General features: G+C 42.2%; 1 protein-coding gene across 2 annotated transcripts in view; it reads left to right on the forward strand.

Annotated features, from left to right (window-relative positions):
- Positions 1-16,863, forward strand: part of ATP9A (ATPase phospholipid transporting 9A (putative)) — a 122,873-nt gene that overhangs the window by 26,180 nt on the left and 79,830 nt on the right. For both annotated transcript variants that reach the window (XM_070744607.1, XM_070744605.1), the window contains exons 2-3: positions 11,153-11,297; positions 13,496-13,609. In XM_070744607.1, the coding sequence (XP_070600708.1) occupies positions 11,153-11,297; positions 13,496-13,609 (259 nt within the window). The remainder of the gene's footprint in view (positions 1-11,152; positions 11,298-13,495; positions 13,610-16,863) is intronic.

Raw genomic sequence — 16,863 nt, forward strand, 5'->3', positions numbered from 1 at the left:
CCACTTGCTACTTCGTCTTAATCTAGTTTATGTTGATAGACTATCATGCAGAATTTTGAAGCACACAGAATTCTTCTTCAGAAAAATAAGGAGCAAGGAAGGATCCTTCAAGGACAACATGGGATTCTGTGCAGGATAATGTGCCAGCCCATATAATTTTTAATAATAATAATAATAATAATAATAATAATAATAATAATAATAATAATAACAACAATAACAACAACAACAAACAACAGCAACAACAGCAACAATAATAATAATAATATAATTTATGGAAGATATTCCTGCTTTGAAAATTCTGTGTGATTTTTAATAGCTGACTCACTCAGATGTATAGGAGACACTTAAAATGTGTCTATGAAGCAGCATGTTCTCCGTACTGAAGGAGCGGGTCCAGCAGTCACATGGTCCAGCAGTCACATGGGTTGCTCATGTCCAATCCGGTGGAACTGAGCCTAGTATTAAAAAAGCTTGCCGGATCCGCCCCTTCCCCAGAATTCGCTCAGTTCGCATATCCTGCGGTTGTATGTGATAGCTCGTTCAACATTCTAACACCTTCCCTTCGATCTTTTCCTTCAAAAAGTAGTAAGATTTATTGTCTTTTATTATTTACTTGCACTAATTGCGCCAGCCGTTTAAAAGAAAAAAAGAATAAAAGCGGCTAGGTTTTTTTCCTGGGGAGAAGTTGCGGTTTCGTTTTCCCCCGGCGGTTTTGCCGGTTACGATTCCTGCGGCCGCTTGTGGATTCTTCCAATCCCTTGGCCTGGAGGTCCCGGTGCAAGTATTTATCCATTGAATTATTGATTATTTATTGTATACAAAAATATTAAGGGCTTATAAAATACCTCCTGCGGAGTGAGACGCCTTCTAGTCTCCTGGACTTAGTCGATCGCTTTCCCCTTAAAAATTTCTACGGAGCGATTTTTTCGGCGCGAAGGCCTTCGCGCCCTTTTTTAAAAATCTAGGCCTCTCGTGTTGGCCTTCTGCCAGCCGCGTAGGCCTCAGTCCACCGCGTGGATCCGGGAGCGGGCCTTGGGGGTCCCAGGCTAAATTCTCCACCGGCTAAGCCTCCAACCAGAGTGCCTTGGTTTTACTTAATTACAAAGTTTAGGGAGGCTGGCCCCGCTGGATTTGGGGGCACGAACTCTGGGTTTGCCCAGATTGTCCTCACTCTTCAGCAGCTTCGAGGCCTCGAAGCAGGATCCATTCCTCTTGGGAAGTCCTTGAAATTCTTCTCCTCATTATTTAATTATTGGCTCAGCCTTGTCTTCTGTTAATTGTCAGACTATGGCTTCTTTTCCCAAGAGAGGCACAACTAAAGGTCCCAGAGAGGCCAGGCCTACAGGCGATGAGATTACCAGTATCCCCCAGGCCTCTTCCTCCTCTTCTCCAGGGGCCCGCCCCTCGACCAAAGTCACCAGGGCCGAGAAGAGAAGGGACCTAGCCCTACAAAAAATTCATGACAAATCAGCCAAACGTTTGAAAGTGCAGGCCCAAGTAATCAGTAGTCAAGACCCACCAGAGGCCTCTAGTCTGCCTCCCTCTGGGGTCCCTGTGTTATCTCTGGATGAGCCAAACCTAGACAGACCCCAACCTAACCTATGGGGCATAGGTCCAGAGGAACCAGATATTATTGAAGATTCCCCCCAGCCAGGATCTTCCCAGGCCTTTAGGAATTCTTCTGCCATTTCTGCTGATATTTCCAGTTTACCTCCTGAGTTCCAGTCTATATTTGCTGTGCTGTCCAAAGCCATTGATGCCAAACTCTCTACCATCAATGAGCTTCCCTTACCTCTTCCTCCTTCTCGTTCCTCCCGCCCCTTGGGTTCTTCCCCAGCGGTCAGAGCTCCTATTCAGGATGATTCAGAATCCTCCCAGGATGAATATGAGGAGGTAGAGGAGGATGAAGACCCTTTTCAGGGATTATCAGAGGATGAGGAATCCCAAATAAAGGTCCCTCCTCCAATTACTATTTTTCCTTCTCAACTATTCAAATCTCTCCTCCTCAAAGCTAGAATTTCTACGGGATTAGCGGCCCAGGAGAAACAAGCCTCCACTTCCACTGATCCCCCGGAGGAGAATCTACCTTACTTCACAGAGGAACAGGAGGATAACGAGGTAATTCCTATGCCTAAACTGTTTAAAGATGCCTTACTCAAACAGTGGGATTTTCCAGCCTCTGGCCTTAATCCCTCTACCAAGGACAGAAAGTTGTATAAACTCTCTTCTTCCTATGAAGAGCTTCTATCCTTTCCCAAACCAGATGAACCTGTCAAGATTCTTCACTCGGCAGCGGCTGTGCCAGGCGAGGCGGAGGAAGTCCTCCGCCCAGAGGACAAGCGCATCGAGCAAATGCTCAAAAGAGGATTCACCGCTGATTCCTGGGCTATTAAAAGTTCTGCAGCGGCCTCCTTCTTCTCCAGAGCCATGCTGCTGTGGCTTCGCCAACTTCAACAGCACATTCCTCCCGATGACTTGAGAGGTCAGCAAGACTTCAACAAGGTCTTTGCAGCTGCCCAGTACGTGGCTGATGCCACCTTACAATCTACTAGATTTTCTGCTAAGTCTATTGCAGCTTCTACAACGGCAAGAAGACTCCTATGGATTCGCCCTTGGCAAGCGGGAGTTCGCCAAAAGTGGCAGTTATCCCAGGGCCCCTTAAAGCGCGACCTTCTCTTCGGTGATCTTCTGGATCCACTCCTCACGGAGACCTCGGACAAGAAGAAGGTTTTGGGTCCAACCACGTAAAAGGTTACCAAAACGCAGTCCTTTCGTCGCCCAGGGCGCCAGCAAGAGCAAGCGGCTTCCTATCAGAGATCTCCAGGTCAGTATTCCCCCCGCTTTCGTTCCCAAGGCAGGAACTCCAGGGGTAGAGGGTTTCGTTTCCAAAGGGGAGCTTCCTCTAACAGGGCTTCAAAAAAACCTAGATGGTAATCTTTCCTCCATTCCCATAGGGGGTCGCCTGGCTCATTTCGCCTCTAATTGGCGTCTCACCTCCAAGGACCCTTGGGTCATTGACACTGTTCAATCAGGCCTTCTTTTAGAATTTATTTCTCCTCCCCCAAAACGTTTTATTTCCTGCCCTTCTCCCAGGTCATCCTCAGATTGTAACCGTATGGAGGAGGCCATTTCTCATCTATTGTCCATCAGAGCCATTCAACCGGTCCCTTCCGGTCAGAGGGGCCTAGGTTTTTATTCCATTCTATTTATGGTTCCAAAGTCCTCCGGAGGTTGGAGAGCCATTTTGGATTTAAAGAAACTAAACCTATTCATCAAATATAGGAAGTTTAAGATGCACTCCTTGTCTTCTATTTTGGCCGCCATTCACTCGGGAGATTTCATGGTCTCCTTAGACCTCACTGAGGCTTACCTTCACATTCCTATAGCCAAGTGCCACAGAAAATTTTTACGTTTTTCTTTTCAAGGCAGGCATTTCCAATATAGGGCGATGCCATTTGGCCTCTCCTCGGCCCCTCGGGTCTTTACAAAGCTCTTGGGGTCCCTGGCGGCCTATATCCGGGCGTCTCCCATCCACATTTTATGTTATCTTGATGATATTTTAATTCATGGGAACTCCCTAGAGAGAGTGAAAACAGACCTTTCTGTCACCATGTCAGTCCTCCAGGACCATGGATTTTCCATCAACTTTGATAAAAGTCACCTCCAACCTTCCACTTCCATTTCTCACCTGGGATCCATTATTGATTCAAAGTCCTCCCAGGTTTTTCTCTCTCCTGAGAGAAAACTCAGTATAGTGGAGTTAATTTCTAACATTTTATCTAAGCCTTCAGTATCCATAGTTACTCTATCTTCCCTTTTGGGGAAGATGGTGTCATGCATAGGCATCATTCCCTGGGCTCGCCTTCATGCTAGGGAACTCCAGTGGCTACTATTGCCTTTTCAGAGATCGGGGCACAGCAACTCAAATCGACGCATTGTCATCCCACTGAGTGTTCGCAGATCCTTCAAGTGGTGGAAGTCTCCAGCCATGGACAGAGGATCCCCGTTCAGGTGCCCGGATCAATTTGTCATCACCACAGATGCCAGTCTATCGGGATGGGGCGCCCACGCCCAGGGGATGATAGCCCAGGGCACGTGGTCCCCGGAGGAAGCTTCCAGGCCAATCAATTGGCTAGAGTTAAGAGCCGTTTCTCTGGCTCTGAAGCATTTCTCTCCTCGCATTCCCAACCGGCACGTTCTCATTCTCACCGACAACATTGCCACAAAAAGCCATATCTGCAGACAGGGGGGCACGAGATCCAAGGCTCTCATGAGGGAGGCCCTCAAGTTGGGTCTTTGGGCGGAAAAACATCTCCTGTCGCTCCTAGCCGATCACATCTCGGGGAGTCTCAACGTCCAGGCGGATTGGCTATCCCGAGCAACGATAGACCCAGGAGAGTGGAACCTTCACCAAGACCTGTTCCATCAAATCACCCTCAGATTCGGCCTACCAGTCCTGGATCTCTTCGCGACCAATGCGAACGCCCAGCTCCCTCGCTTCTATTCCAGATTTCCATTCCCGGGAGCGGAAGCAATCAATGCCCTCCGGAGTCCATGGCCTCCAGGCCTACTCTACGCATTTCCTCCAATTCCAATCCTCCCGGACGTGATTCACAAGATCCTCACCGAGAGGGCCCGAGTAATCTTGATCGCCCCTCATTGGCCCCGCCGGCCCTGGTTCGCAGATCTCCAACAGCTGTCCGTCCAGGACCCTTGGCGACTCCCCGTTTCGGGGGATATGCTGCGGCAGGGGGCCTCTTTCCATCCAGACCCGGAGTGGTTCCACCTCACCGCCTGGCTGTTATCAGGAGAGATTTAGAACTGCGTGGTCATGACTCCGATTCAGTGGAGGTCATTCTAAAGGCCAGGAGGGGCTCGACCAATCGAATCTACGACCACACGTGGTCCAAGTTTCACCAGTGGTGCCTACAGGAAGGTTTATCCCCTCTGTGCATCCCCATACACAGAATTATTTCCTTCCTTATGCAAGGCTTCCATAAAGGACTTTCCACCAGCACCCTCCGGCGTCATCTGGCAGCCATTTCATCTGTCCTAGGGGGTCCCCGCAGACAGCCTCTCCGATCCTTCCCTGAAGTCCAGGAATTCCTCAAAGGCATAGCCAACCTCAGACCTTCCAAGGTCCACAGGTATCCATCCTGGGATTTGCCTCGGGTTCTACATTCCCTCACACAGGCACCATACGAACCCCTAAAATCGGCGTCCCTCAGGTACCTATCCTTTAAGGTAGCCTTCTTGGTGGCTATTACCTCTGCCCGACGCATTTCGGAGCTAGCTGCCCTCTCAATCAGGCAGGACCTTTGCCAATTCCATCAGGACAAGGTAGTCTTGCGACTGGACCCCACCTTCTTACCCAAGGTCAGTTCCATGTTCCACAGATCTCAGGATATTGTACTACCTTCCTTCTGCCTCCAACGAGACCATCCCTTGGCAATTAGATGGCACACCCTGGATCTCACCAGAGCGCTGAGAATATATATCCAACGCACAGGACCCTTTCGGAGGTCAGAAGCACTTTTTGTAGCCTATCATCCCAGAGTCATGGGGGCCAAAGTGTCTTCATCAGTAATAGGCCGTTGGATCAGAGGGACTATATCTAAGGCCTACGAGTCGGCCTCCCTCTCAGTTCCAAGGAACATCACTGCGCATTCCACCAGGAGCGCAGCCACCTCGGCCGCTTGGGCGACTCAAGCCCCGTTGGAGGAGGTCTGCAAAGCAGCCACTTGGGCCTCGCCAAATTCCTTCATCAGGCACTACAAAATTGATTCTTACGCTTCAGCGGACGCTGCCTTCGGCAGAAGGGTACTCCAATCCGTTATCTCACACGATAGCAAGCTAATCCCTCCCTAGGGACCATCTATTGGGTATGTCCCATGTGACTGCTGGACCCGCTCCTTCAGTACGGAGAATAGGCGTTGATTGCTTACCTGAACGCCTCTTCTCGTACGGTGAGCGGGTACAGCAGTCACTTCCCGCCCTTGTATGTGTCTTCTTTACCTTTCTATATCTTTCTTTCCTCTAACAATGAGAGTTGAACACTACAGAGCTTCACAACTGAGCCTAGTCTATGGATTCGCGAATTCTGGGGAAGGGGCGGATCCGGCAAGCTTTTTTAATACTAGGCTCAGTTCCACCGGATTGGACATGAGCAACCCATGTGACTGCTGGACCATGTGACTGCTGTACCCGCTCACCGTACGAGAAGAGGCGTTCAGGTAAGCAATCAACGCCTATTTTGTTTTTTTGTTGCAATATCACAGAAAAAAATATTATTAAAAATAAAAGTGAAACCAAGCTAGGTTTCTTGCAGGAAAAAAAATGTATGAGATTGTCAAACCCCTAAATTTGAAAAGGAGCAGTTGTCAACACTGCAGAAATCATAGCATGCAATAAGAGAACAAATATCCAATTTCACAATTTTCCCCACAATCAGTAAGAGGAAAGATAGCTTTAGGCACTAGGAAAAATCACTGGCCAGGAAAGTAACAGGCAAGTGTGAAACTCACAGAATGCAGCATAGAGGCACTAACAAATCAACATCTTGAAATTGAGTGGAAAAATGTTTTCACAGTATGGAGATTAATTTGAACCTTGTTTGCAGATAGGTTTGTTAAATACATAGCTGCGAAGGCAAAGTGAAATGTTGGGCATCCTAATAGGACTATGAATCATGTGACTTTTCCTCTATTTATGTATCCATTTTAATTTATGTTGATTTTTATTTATTTCTGTTCGTGCCAGTAACTTACATGATTATTCTGTTGAGTAAAAAAGGAGGAAATGAATTGATGCAAATAAATGAATAAAGCACAAATTTATGTATTCCTAACTTCAGTAGATTTACTTTCATGTAATCTCGCTAGTACTCAACTAGAAACAGGGAGGGTCTTGGAGATTGTAGTGTATTTGTGCCTGTTTAACACATTTGTCTGACATCTCAATTACATCTGCAACTTATTTTGCTAAGAACAGTAGCTACATATTTAAACATAGAATGAGGAGGGCCAAGCTCCAGATTGAACAAACAGCAGGTTGAAAGATTTAAAAGGTAGTGGATCTTACTTCCTGGTGGCCTCTTAGAGTCAGTATGATTCATTGATTGACAATAAAATGGTATAAGTTTGGTATGCTTTCTTCCAGAGCATTTTTTAAAACATCACAGAAGCTTCAACACATGCATATATTCCTTTCTCACATGTGCAACTAAATCCAAATAAACCCTATGTGTTACTCCACTCCAGATTTTTTGGTTTGTAAGTTGTGGTCTTTTGCTTACTTTGAATCATTGAATCATTTTGCTTACTTTGAATCATTGAATCATTAGTGTCTAATGATTAATTAATTACTGGATTACAATAGGCTCAGATGACGTATGAGCCAGATTATAGCATTAAAGCTGCTCCCATGATTATTTCCATGAATTAGACAGCCTGTGTATGATTGCTTACTCATAGGCAACCTAATCCTTATCAGTTTACTCAGCAAACACAACTGTCTGGCTCATATAACATTAAACCAGAAGCACCTAGGTTGGTTTTGCACTGTAAAAAGGGCTAACATGTATTTGTGTAGTTGGCTTTCAGGATGTTGTACAAATATGGCAATACACTTCCTTCAAGAAATCCATATTTTGTTGCAAAGGTTCAGTCAAGAACTGGACAATTCTAGAGTCAAATGGTTTTGCTCAATTTTTAATGAGGAGACATTTCAAAATCTGTCTTCAGGGTGTTTTAACCACTGAAAACCGGATTAACATTTCATAAATAAAAACAAAACAAAGGGTTTCAGAAATCTGATGCACTAGAAATGAAGTTATCGATATGGTGAGGAATGCACTCTGGCTCAATCGGGATAAAATTCCATTCCTGTGGTTATTTGGGCCCCTGAGGTCTGAGACACTTTCCTCTTTGGTCCTGATGGTATTGCTCTTGCCCATTTGAAACCAGACTTTTGGGAATGCTCCTGGACTCACATGGGTTGTTTAAAACACAGGTGAGTGTTGTGGTCAGGAGGGCTTTTGCACAATTTGGTTTTATGCAACAATTGCATCCTTTTCTGGACTTGGAAGCACTGTTCAGTCATTCATGCATTGATTCAGTATATTAATAGCATAATGTGATACTCACTTTCTTCATTTCTGACTCACTCAAGATTTTCCAATCAATTTATGAAAAGGCTCCAGTGTGTCAGCCCTTGGGCTAATGAGCTGGTATTCAAGCATCTCTTGTGCCAATTGGAGTTAGAGTTCTCTGCTTTAAAAGATGCATCTAAAAAGTATGCGTACAGATTCAGTGTGTACTAAATCCAGTACGAAAGAGCTGAAAAAACAGCCTTAATTTTATTCCTTTGATCAGCTCATAAGATACAACATGGATATACTGTATCTTATATTAGTTGACTACTAGTTGGATACCCGTGCTTTGATAAGAAACTGAACTCCTTAGCATGGAGTAGAATGTTTAAACCCCCAGCCCATAGGCTGGATGAGTCATGGGCTGGCCACGCCCATTTGCAGTTGGAACAGAGTTCTTTTCAGGTAGGGAGAGAGAGTAGAACGTCTAACTCTTTAGCATCAGAGTGTGTTAATAATAATATAAGAAATAACTGATGATCTGATGATCATTTTGAAAAATCATTTCTTAGTGAGGACCTAGAAGCCAAGAGGGCCATATGTGCCAAGTTTCAAGTTTGTAGGCTTTACAGTTCTGGAGAATTTGTGATGATGCGTGAGTGGTATTTTGCGTATATATACACACATTTAAAGCATATAGATACATACCTCAATGTAGAGAGACAATTTGTTCTGAGAATTGAAAGAGAAAAATATGATTGGGAAGGGAATGCCAAATTGTATTTTGAAACCATTGTTAGTTTACAAACCTAGCGTAAGTGTCATTTTTTCGGATGCTTACATCTAGAATCCTGGCTTATTATTTATTTATTTTTTATTTATTTATTACTTGGATTTGTATGCCGCCCCTCTCCGAAGACTCGGGGCGGCTCACAACATGTAAAAAGACAGATCGTAAGTAATCAACAATTTAAAATTTTAAAGATTTAAAAACCCCCACAAACTAACAGACTCACACACAAGCATACCATATATAAATTCAACGTGCCCAGGGGGGGGGGATGTTTCAATTCCCCCATGCCTGACGGCAAAGGTGGGTTTTAAGAAGTTTGCGGAAGGCAGAAAGAGTAGGGGCAGTTCTAATCTCCGGGGGGAGTTGGTTCCAGAGGGCCGGTGCCGCCACAGAGAAGGCTCTTCCCCTGGGGCCCGCCAACCGACATTGCTTAGTTGACGGGACCCGGAGAAGGCCCACTCTGTGGGACCTAATTGGTCGCTGGGATTCGTGCGGCAGGAGGCGGTCTCGGAGATATTCTGGTCCAGTGCCATGAAGGGCTTTAAAGGTCATAACCAACACTTTGAATTGTGATCGGAAACTGATCGGCAGCCAGTGCAGACTGCGGAGTGATGGTGAAACATGGGCATACCTGGGTAAGCCCATGACTGCTCTCGCAGCTGCATTCTGCATGATCTGGAGTTTCCGAACACTTTTCAAAGGTAGCCCCATGTAGAGAGCATTACAGTAGTCGAACCTCGAGGTGATGAGGGCATGAGTGACTGTGAGCAGTGAGTCCCGGTCCAGATAGTGCCGCAACTGGTGCACCAGGCGAACCTGGGCAAACGTCCCCCTCGCCACAGCTGCGAGATGTTGTTCTAATGTGAGCTGTGGATCGAGGAGGACGCCCAAGTTGCGGACCCTCTCTGAGGGGGTCAATAATTCCCCCCCCAGGGTAATGGACGGACAGATGGAGTTGTCCTTGGGAGGCAAAACCCACAGCCACTCCGTCTTATCCGGGTTGAGTTTGAGTCTGTTGACACCCATCCAGGCCCCAACAGCCTCCAGGCACCGGCACATCACTTCCACCGCTTCGTTGACTGGGCATGGGGTGGAGATGTAAAGCTGGGTATCATCGGCATATTGATGATACCTCACCCCATGTCCTTGGATGATCTCACCCAGCGGTTTCATGTAGATGTTAAATAGCAGGGGGGAGAGGACCGACCCCTGAGGCACCCCACAAGGGAGAGACCTAGGAGTTGACCTCTGTCCCCCCACTAACACCGACTGCAACCGGCCAGAGAGGTAGGAGGAGAACCACTGAAGAACAGTGCCTCCCACTCCCAACCCCTCCAGCCGGCGCAGAAGGATACCATGGTCGATGGTATCGAAAGCCGCTGAGAGGTCAAGGAGCACCAGGACAGAGGATAAACCCCTGTCCCGGGCCCGCCAGAGATCATCCATCAACGCGACCAAAGCGGTTTCCGTGCTGTAACCGGGCCTGAAACCCGACTGCTGGGGACCTAGATAATCGGCTTCTTCCAAGGGCCGCTGGAGCTGGAGTGCCACCACCTTCTCAACAACCTTCCCCATAAAGGGAAGGTTGGAGACTGGACGGTAGTTATTAAGCACAGCTGGGTCCAGGGAGGGCTTCTTGAGGAGGGGGCGCACAAGCGCTTCTTTATAGAGTGATGGAAAAACTCCCCTCCCCAAGGAAGCGTTGGTAATCTCCTGGGCCCAGCTCCGTGTCACCTCCCTGCTGGCCGAGACCAACCAGGAGGGACACGGATCCAGTAAACAGGTGGCGGAACTCACAGCTCCAATGGCCTTGTCCACTTCATCAGGTGTCACCAGATCAAACTCTTCCCAGACAGGTGAACAAGTACGTGCCCCAGTCACCTCGACTGACTCGTTGTCAGTCGACTCTGCTATACAATTGGAGTCAAGGTCAGCCCGAATCCGAGCGACTTTATCAGCGAAAAACGAGTTAAAGTCCTCGGCACTACTCTGCAAGGGCTCCCCAACTCCCCCCTGATTAAGAAGGGAGCGGGTCACCCTAAACAGAGCGGCCGGGCGGGATTCCGCTGATGCAATCAAGGCGGCATGGTACGCGCATCTTGCCGCCTTGAGCGCCACTTTGTAAGTCTTAATAAAAGCTCTTACAAGTGTTCGATTATTTTGTTAGGAACAATGGACGAAAAGTGCAAGCTTTAGTTGAACACATTGGCATTATTTTACTTTTTTTGAGGTAATAAGGTTTTAAATTCTGTTTCCCCCCCCTATAGATGCTGTGACTGCCTAAGATGTTGTGGAAGAAGAGACCCCAGGCCTCGAACTGTCTGGCTTGGCCATCCCGAAAAGAGGGATCAGAGATATCCACGCAATGTCGTCAACAACCAGAAGTACAACTTCTTTACTTTTTTACCAGGAGTAAGTATGATTACAGGCATTACTTAGAACCTACTGCAAAAACCAAAACAGCACATGTGGGATGTTGTATTGTGCAAATGACACAATTATGTAATTGGCAACAGTCACATGATACCTGGGATGCAAATAATCATGCTATTTGCATGATGACATCGTGACCTATGTGATGTCATTTCTCCCCACAGATGGCTCTGTATATGATATCCAACAAATGAAAATAGAAGTGTTTTGTTTTGTTTAAAAAAAAAATCTTCACTTTTTTAAAGAGAGGAATTATTCAGTTATTTCTTATGCACGGGATTTTTCCTGCGCCAGTTGTTATAATAGCACCACCTATACAAAGGTTTTATAAAAAGAGTTTCCTCATGAGATTTCTCTTAGGATTTAATGGAAATATGGGAGGCCAGGATATATATATATATATTTATTTACTTACTTACTTACTTACTTACTTACTTACTTACTTACTTACTTACTTACTTACTAGATTTGTATGCCGCCCCTTTCCGTAGACTCGGGGCGGCTCACAATACAATAAAAACAGTTCATGACAAATCTAATAATTTAAAATTTAAAATTATTAAATTAAATTAAATTTAAAACTATATTTTCGTATAGTTCAAGGACTCCTGTATTTTTCAGAGTGTAAGATGCACTTTTTTATTCCCCAAAAGAGGGTGATAACTTGGGTGCATCTTATACACTCAATGTAGCTGCACATAGCCACCCCTACCCTTTGGCTTCTGTCCCCCAGCAATTTACCTTCTTGCAGCAAACAGCACAGAGCTTGTTAAGCCAAGCAACTCATTATCCACTTCCCCACCCTCAGTGATTTTTGAGGCTGCAGGCAGGCTGGCCATGTGCTAAACTGAAAGTGAAACTAATAGCAAATATGCAAATTGCTGGGAGAGAGAAGCAGATTTTTATTTACTGCTGAACTGGATGGGAGGAGGTAAGTCAATAATGATAAATGTCTGTAGAATGTTCAAATTAGTGGACTTATTTTTTAAAGACTGCTTTATTATTGTTCTAGACAATAAAATGAAGAAGCTTTTTTTAAAATAAATGCTTGATTTGAAGAAGCCCAGTGATATTGTATCTTTTAAATAGCAGAGAATAACTACACTTCCAGAAAGTTACACCAATTTTAACAGAATCTGTACAAGTATTGTCTGAAATGTACTGTTTTAGTATTAAGATAAGGCAGCTGCATTAAACTTTGACTTAGTCATGTTTAGAGTAGATCTATTTAAATAATTTGGAGGAGTACATTTCTCCATTTATTTGCTATTTCTATGGGTCAGGCACACATGCACAGAAATACACAGCAAACAGTGTATATCATCTGTGCTGTTTACTGTTTACTAGGAGGCAGAGGCATAATTTTTCCCCTTGTTTTCCTCTACCAAAACTAAGGTGCATCTTATACTCTAATGTGTCTTATACTCTGAAAAAATACGGTATATGGAAATATCCTAGCCTTCCATATTTCCATTAAAGCTTGCTAAATTAAGGCAAGAATGCCTTAATTATCTTAAATCATCTACTTTGGAATAAATTTCTAAAGTAAATTAATTCTCATCTAATATGTCTTCCTAATACTAGTGCAAAAGTATAATGGAATGAGAATTAAAGATTACTGAACTGATTCAAATTGCTACAGGCAGTCCTTGTCTTATAAGCATTCATTTAGTGACTGCTCAAAGTTACAAAAGCCCTGAATAACGTATTTATAACCAGTCCTGATCATTGCACTATGGGCATGTGATCAAAATTCAGGTGCTATATTCACAGCGGGCATATATTCATATATTTGTGACAGTTGCAGCTTCTCAGGGTTACATGATTGCCATTTCCAACAAGCAAATATTCACTTAATAACTGCATAGTTCACTTAACAACTTCAGTGATTCTCTTAATATCTGGCAAAAAGATAATAAAATCAGGCACAAATTACTTAACTGCTTTGTTTAACAACAGAAATTCTGGTTCCAATCGTGGCGGTAAATTGACTACTTATATTCTGCCTAGATGAAATTATTTGGTGTGTATGTATGTGTGTGTGTTTATAAAGTTTTACTGTTTAACTTTCTTCTCTTAGATTAACGTATTTTTGCAGAATGCTGCTGTTATGTTGGATGAGTTGCTTCCAATATTCCCTTGTCACTTACTTCATCTTTTTGTCACTCTGCTTCTAGGTCCTGTTCAACCAATTCAAATATTTCTTCAATCTCTACTTTTTATTTCTTGCCTGTTCTCAATTTGTTCCTGAAATGAGACTTGGTGCACTTTACACTTATTGGGTTCCACTGGTAGGTAATATCAGGTTTATTTATCCAAGAAAAGTTTCAGTTGTTGAATACAAGGTGTCCTTTGTTAACCTTATCTCTGAGATCCAAGTAATGCTGAAATTTAAAATGGTTTTTGTTAGCTTATTTTATGAAGGCTGCCCTTTATGTCTTTGGGAATTGTAGATGCTTGGTCTAACTTTTAAAATTGATTTAATAAAGGTTCACCATTCGGAAATAAAACCTTGAGTGGTACAGGAAAATGAAATACACAGGGAGACACTTGATCAGGGGAGTAATTTATCACTTAACTTACGGTAATTATTCCAAGAGTTCAGTTAAAGAGATTCTCCTGGATTAACTCTTAAAAAGTAGGTTGTCATGAAGCATTTTTGTAATTGTCTTTGGAACAATGTACTGAACACTAAACAAATACTCACAAAGTACATAGTCTTTGGGTTTGGCTGTTTGTTTTTATTTTTCCAGATCCCTCCAAAGGTTAAACTATATAAAGTATATAATGACCTATATGGAAATCAGGGAGGAACATGCTGACTTGCACAGTTCTAACTGGTTTTGCTTGTACTGTACTTCTCACCAGCAGCCTGTGTCTAACAAACCACCAATGTTTAATTGTTTGTTTAATATAAGGAAGTGATGTGGTGGTGGTGTTTATTGCATCAACAGCCACAGTTGGGTTTTGAACAGTGTGTTAACAACTAGTTTCCAAAGAAAAAATAGGTAGGGCCAGGACTAAAGTTAAATTTCATTTCATTTGATTTAAATATATACCTTGCAGGAAATTAAATCTGATTCAGATGTGTTATCTTGTTGGTTCAACTAATTGTCAGAAGAGAACTTATAGTTATAAGAGTTGGATGAAGAAGAGAAGGACAAAAGAAAAATAAAGTTAATAAAATGATAAATAATAACAATCCGGTTATGTGTTTTACTGGTTATGTTACTTAAAAAAATTATAATGGCTAATGCTTTTTAGAGCTCTCTGGAAACCACATAAGATTGGGTAGCTGTGATTTAGTATGCCTTTAGGGATTTTAACTTCTTTCAATTTATACCTCTCCCAACAAACAATTTAGCAAATCAAGGCTTAGGATAATGTGGTTGGATAATTCAAGGCTGTTATTCTTTACTTTAAGATAGCGAATGGAACCCCAAATTTTCTCTTTCTTTCAAAGCCTATTTATCTATATATATATATATATTTCATGAAGCAAAAACCACTTTTGGAGTTACTGGGGAGACTTGAAATGTAGAAAGCAACAGAGAGGAATAGGTTAAATTTTCCTTCTCTTCTCCCCCACTCCCAATTGTAGTTATTCTGATTAAGTCTTTGTTTGCTTTTGAAAAGAAAAAAAAAGTATTGAGAGATACCATTGCTATCTTGAATGGTTATGCTTAAATTTATAATTTAACAAAGCAAGCCACTTTATAATGTAGCATTATTGCTAGAAATTTTCCCCTTTTTAATGGTAGCTTGTGTTCTTAGTCTCATTTCATATGGTATGGAATATATCTGGCTATACCACTGTATGATATTTGTTGTAGAAATTAGTTTGTATTTTCTTTTTTTTACAAGGCTTGCTTTAAACCTGTAGCTCATTGTAATTTGTTCAGATCATAGGAGCCATTAAAATTCAGCATGTAAACTGCCAGATTTATAAATAATAGACTTTTTGTTCATTGTTCACTGCTGAAACAGTCATTTTGGAGTCAAATAACAACTTGAGAAAAATCAGTGAGGCAGAATAAATGGGATAGTTTTAATGATTATTTGGAACCCCAATCTTTACATGTATACATTTCTTTTTCCTATAATAGTACACACATAAAACTTATAAACTGTTTTTCAAAGTTGCATTTTAAGGTAATGATCAATACATATTTTAAGCACAAAATTAAAATACTATTATAATGGGAGTAAAATAGTATGATAATTGAAGGCTATTTATCTACTTAGAAGAAAGCCTCATTACTTTTTGGGATTTGCTATCAGTAAGTATTTACCCAGGCTTATTTTTTTGTTGAAGGAACAACAATATAGAAAATCATATGATGATATGATTGGATAATTCAAGGCTGTTATTTTTTATTTTAAAATAGCAGATGGAACACCAAAATTTCCCCATCCTTTCAAAATAGATATACATTTCTTCCCATGGGGTAAAACCAGCTTTCTGGAAGAGATACTTTGAGGGAATTAAAAATACAATAAATAAAGTACAGGGTTTAAGTTTAGGTAAATGTAAAAAGAGTTGTTTTATTTCTCCAAAGGATATTGCTATTCTTTCAAATAAGACTTAATAACCCCCGAATTCCTTTGGACTTTCTTTATACAATATACATGTACTAATGATTTCCAAATTTAGAAGAACTGGAATCAGTCCCTTGTATCATTTGCATCTCTTTGTAATGGCAAGCCTTGAAGGCATATAGTAATATAATTCTGAATGTATAGTTCATGGAAGCTATACAAAGGAGGGGAAGATTCCTAGAAATTAGTACAGCAGATTGATTTCCTTAGGACAGCTTAATTACATTTACAAATTATTTCCTTTCCATGATTCAGGTAAGAAGAGCCTATACTGTATTGAGAATGTTCTTACACAGATATATAATCCCAGTCTGGAAACATATTTTTAAAATATGTTTTAAAATATTTTAAAATATGTCTTAAAAAGAGAGGGAAAAACTCTGAAAGTAAATGCTTTTAGATTTAGAAGTTGAATTTTAGTCAAGGATATTTCTGCCGTCCTCCCCTTCAAAGGGATGAAACCTGTAATCTCATTCACTTAGAAGAAAACCCTGGGTTTTCAGTGGGGAATATTTCTAAGAACAGCACTATAGAATAATTGGTTGTATGGATGGAGACTCATTAGCTTTCAGCCTTTTGCTCAGGAATGCACATAAATCACTGTGAATGTGTCTTGTTTGTCTTTAAAAAAATCAAAACAAAAGCACCATCAATAACAGGAATCTAAAACATTACTTTGATTAGCAGGATTATGATAGTTTGCAAGCACTAAGCAAGGTATAGGTTATCAGAATTAGATAAGACTGGTTATGTAGCCACCCAAAGTAACTTTGGGTAATGAGGTGGATGTCATATAAATTTAATAAATAAAATGTATTTCTTCCCATGAATATCAGTTGTTGGGATGAGGAATGAAAAGGTGAAATTTCCTAATTTTATTTTAAAATTTTATTTTTAATTTTAATAATTTTAATTTTTTTATTTGGATTTCTAGGCTGCCCTTCTC

The sequence above is a fragment of the Erythrolamprus reginae genome, chromosome 3 (genome assembly GCF_031021105.1).
Source record: "Erythrolamprus reginae isolate rEryReg1 chromosome 3, rEryReg1.hap1, whole genome shotgun sequence".
Lineage (NCBI taxonomy): Eukaryota > Metazoa > Chordata > Lepidosauria > Squamata > Dipsadidae > Erythrolamprus > Erythrolamprus reginae.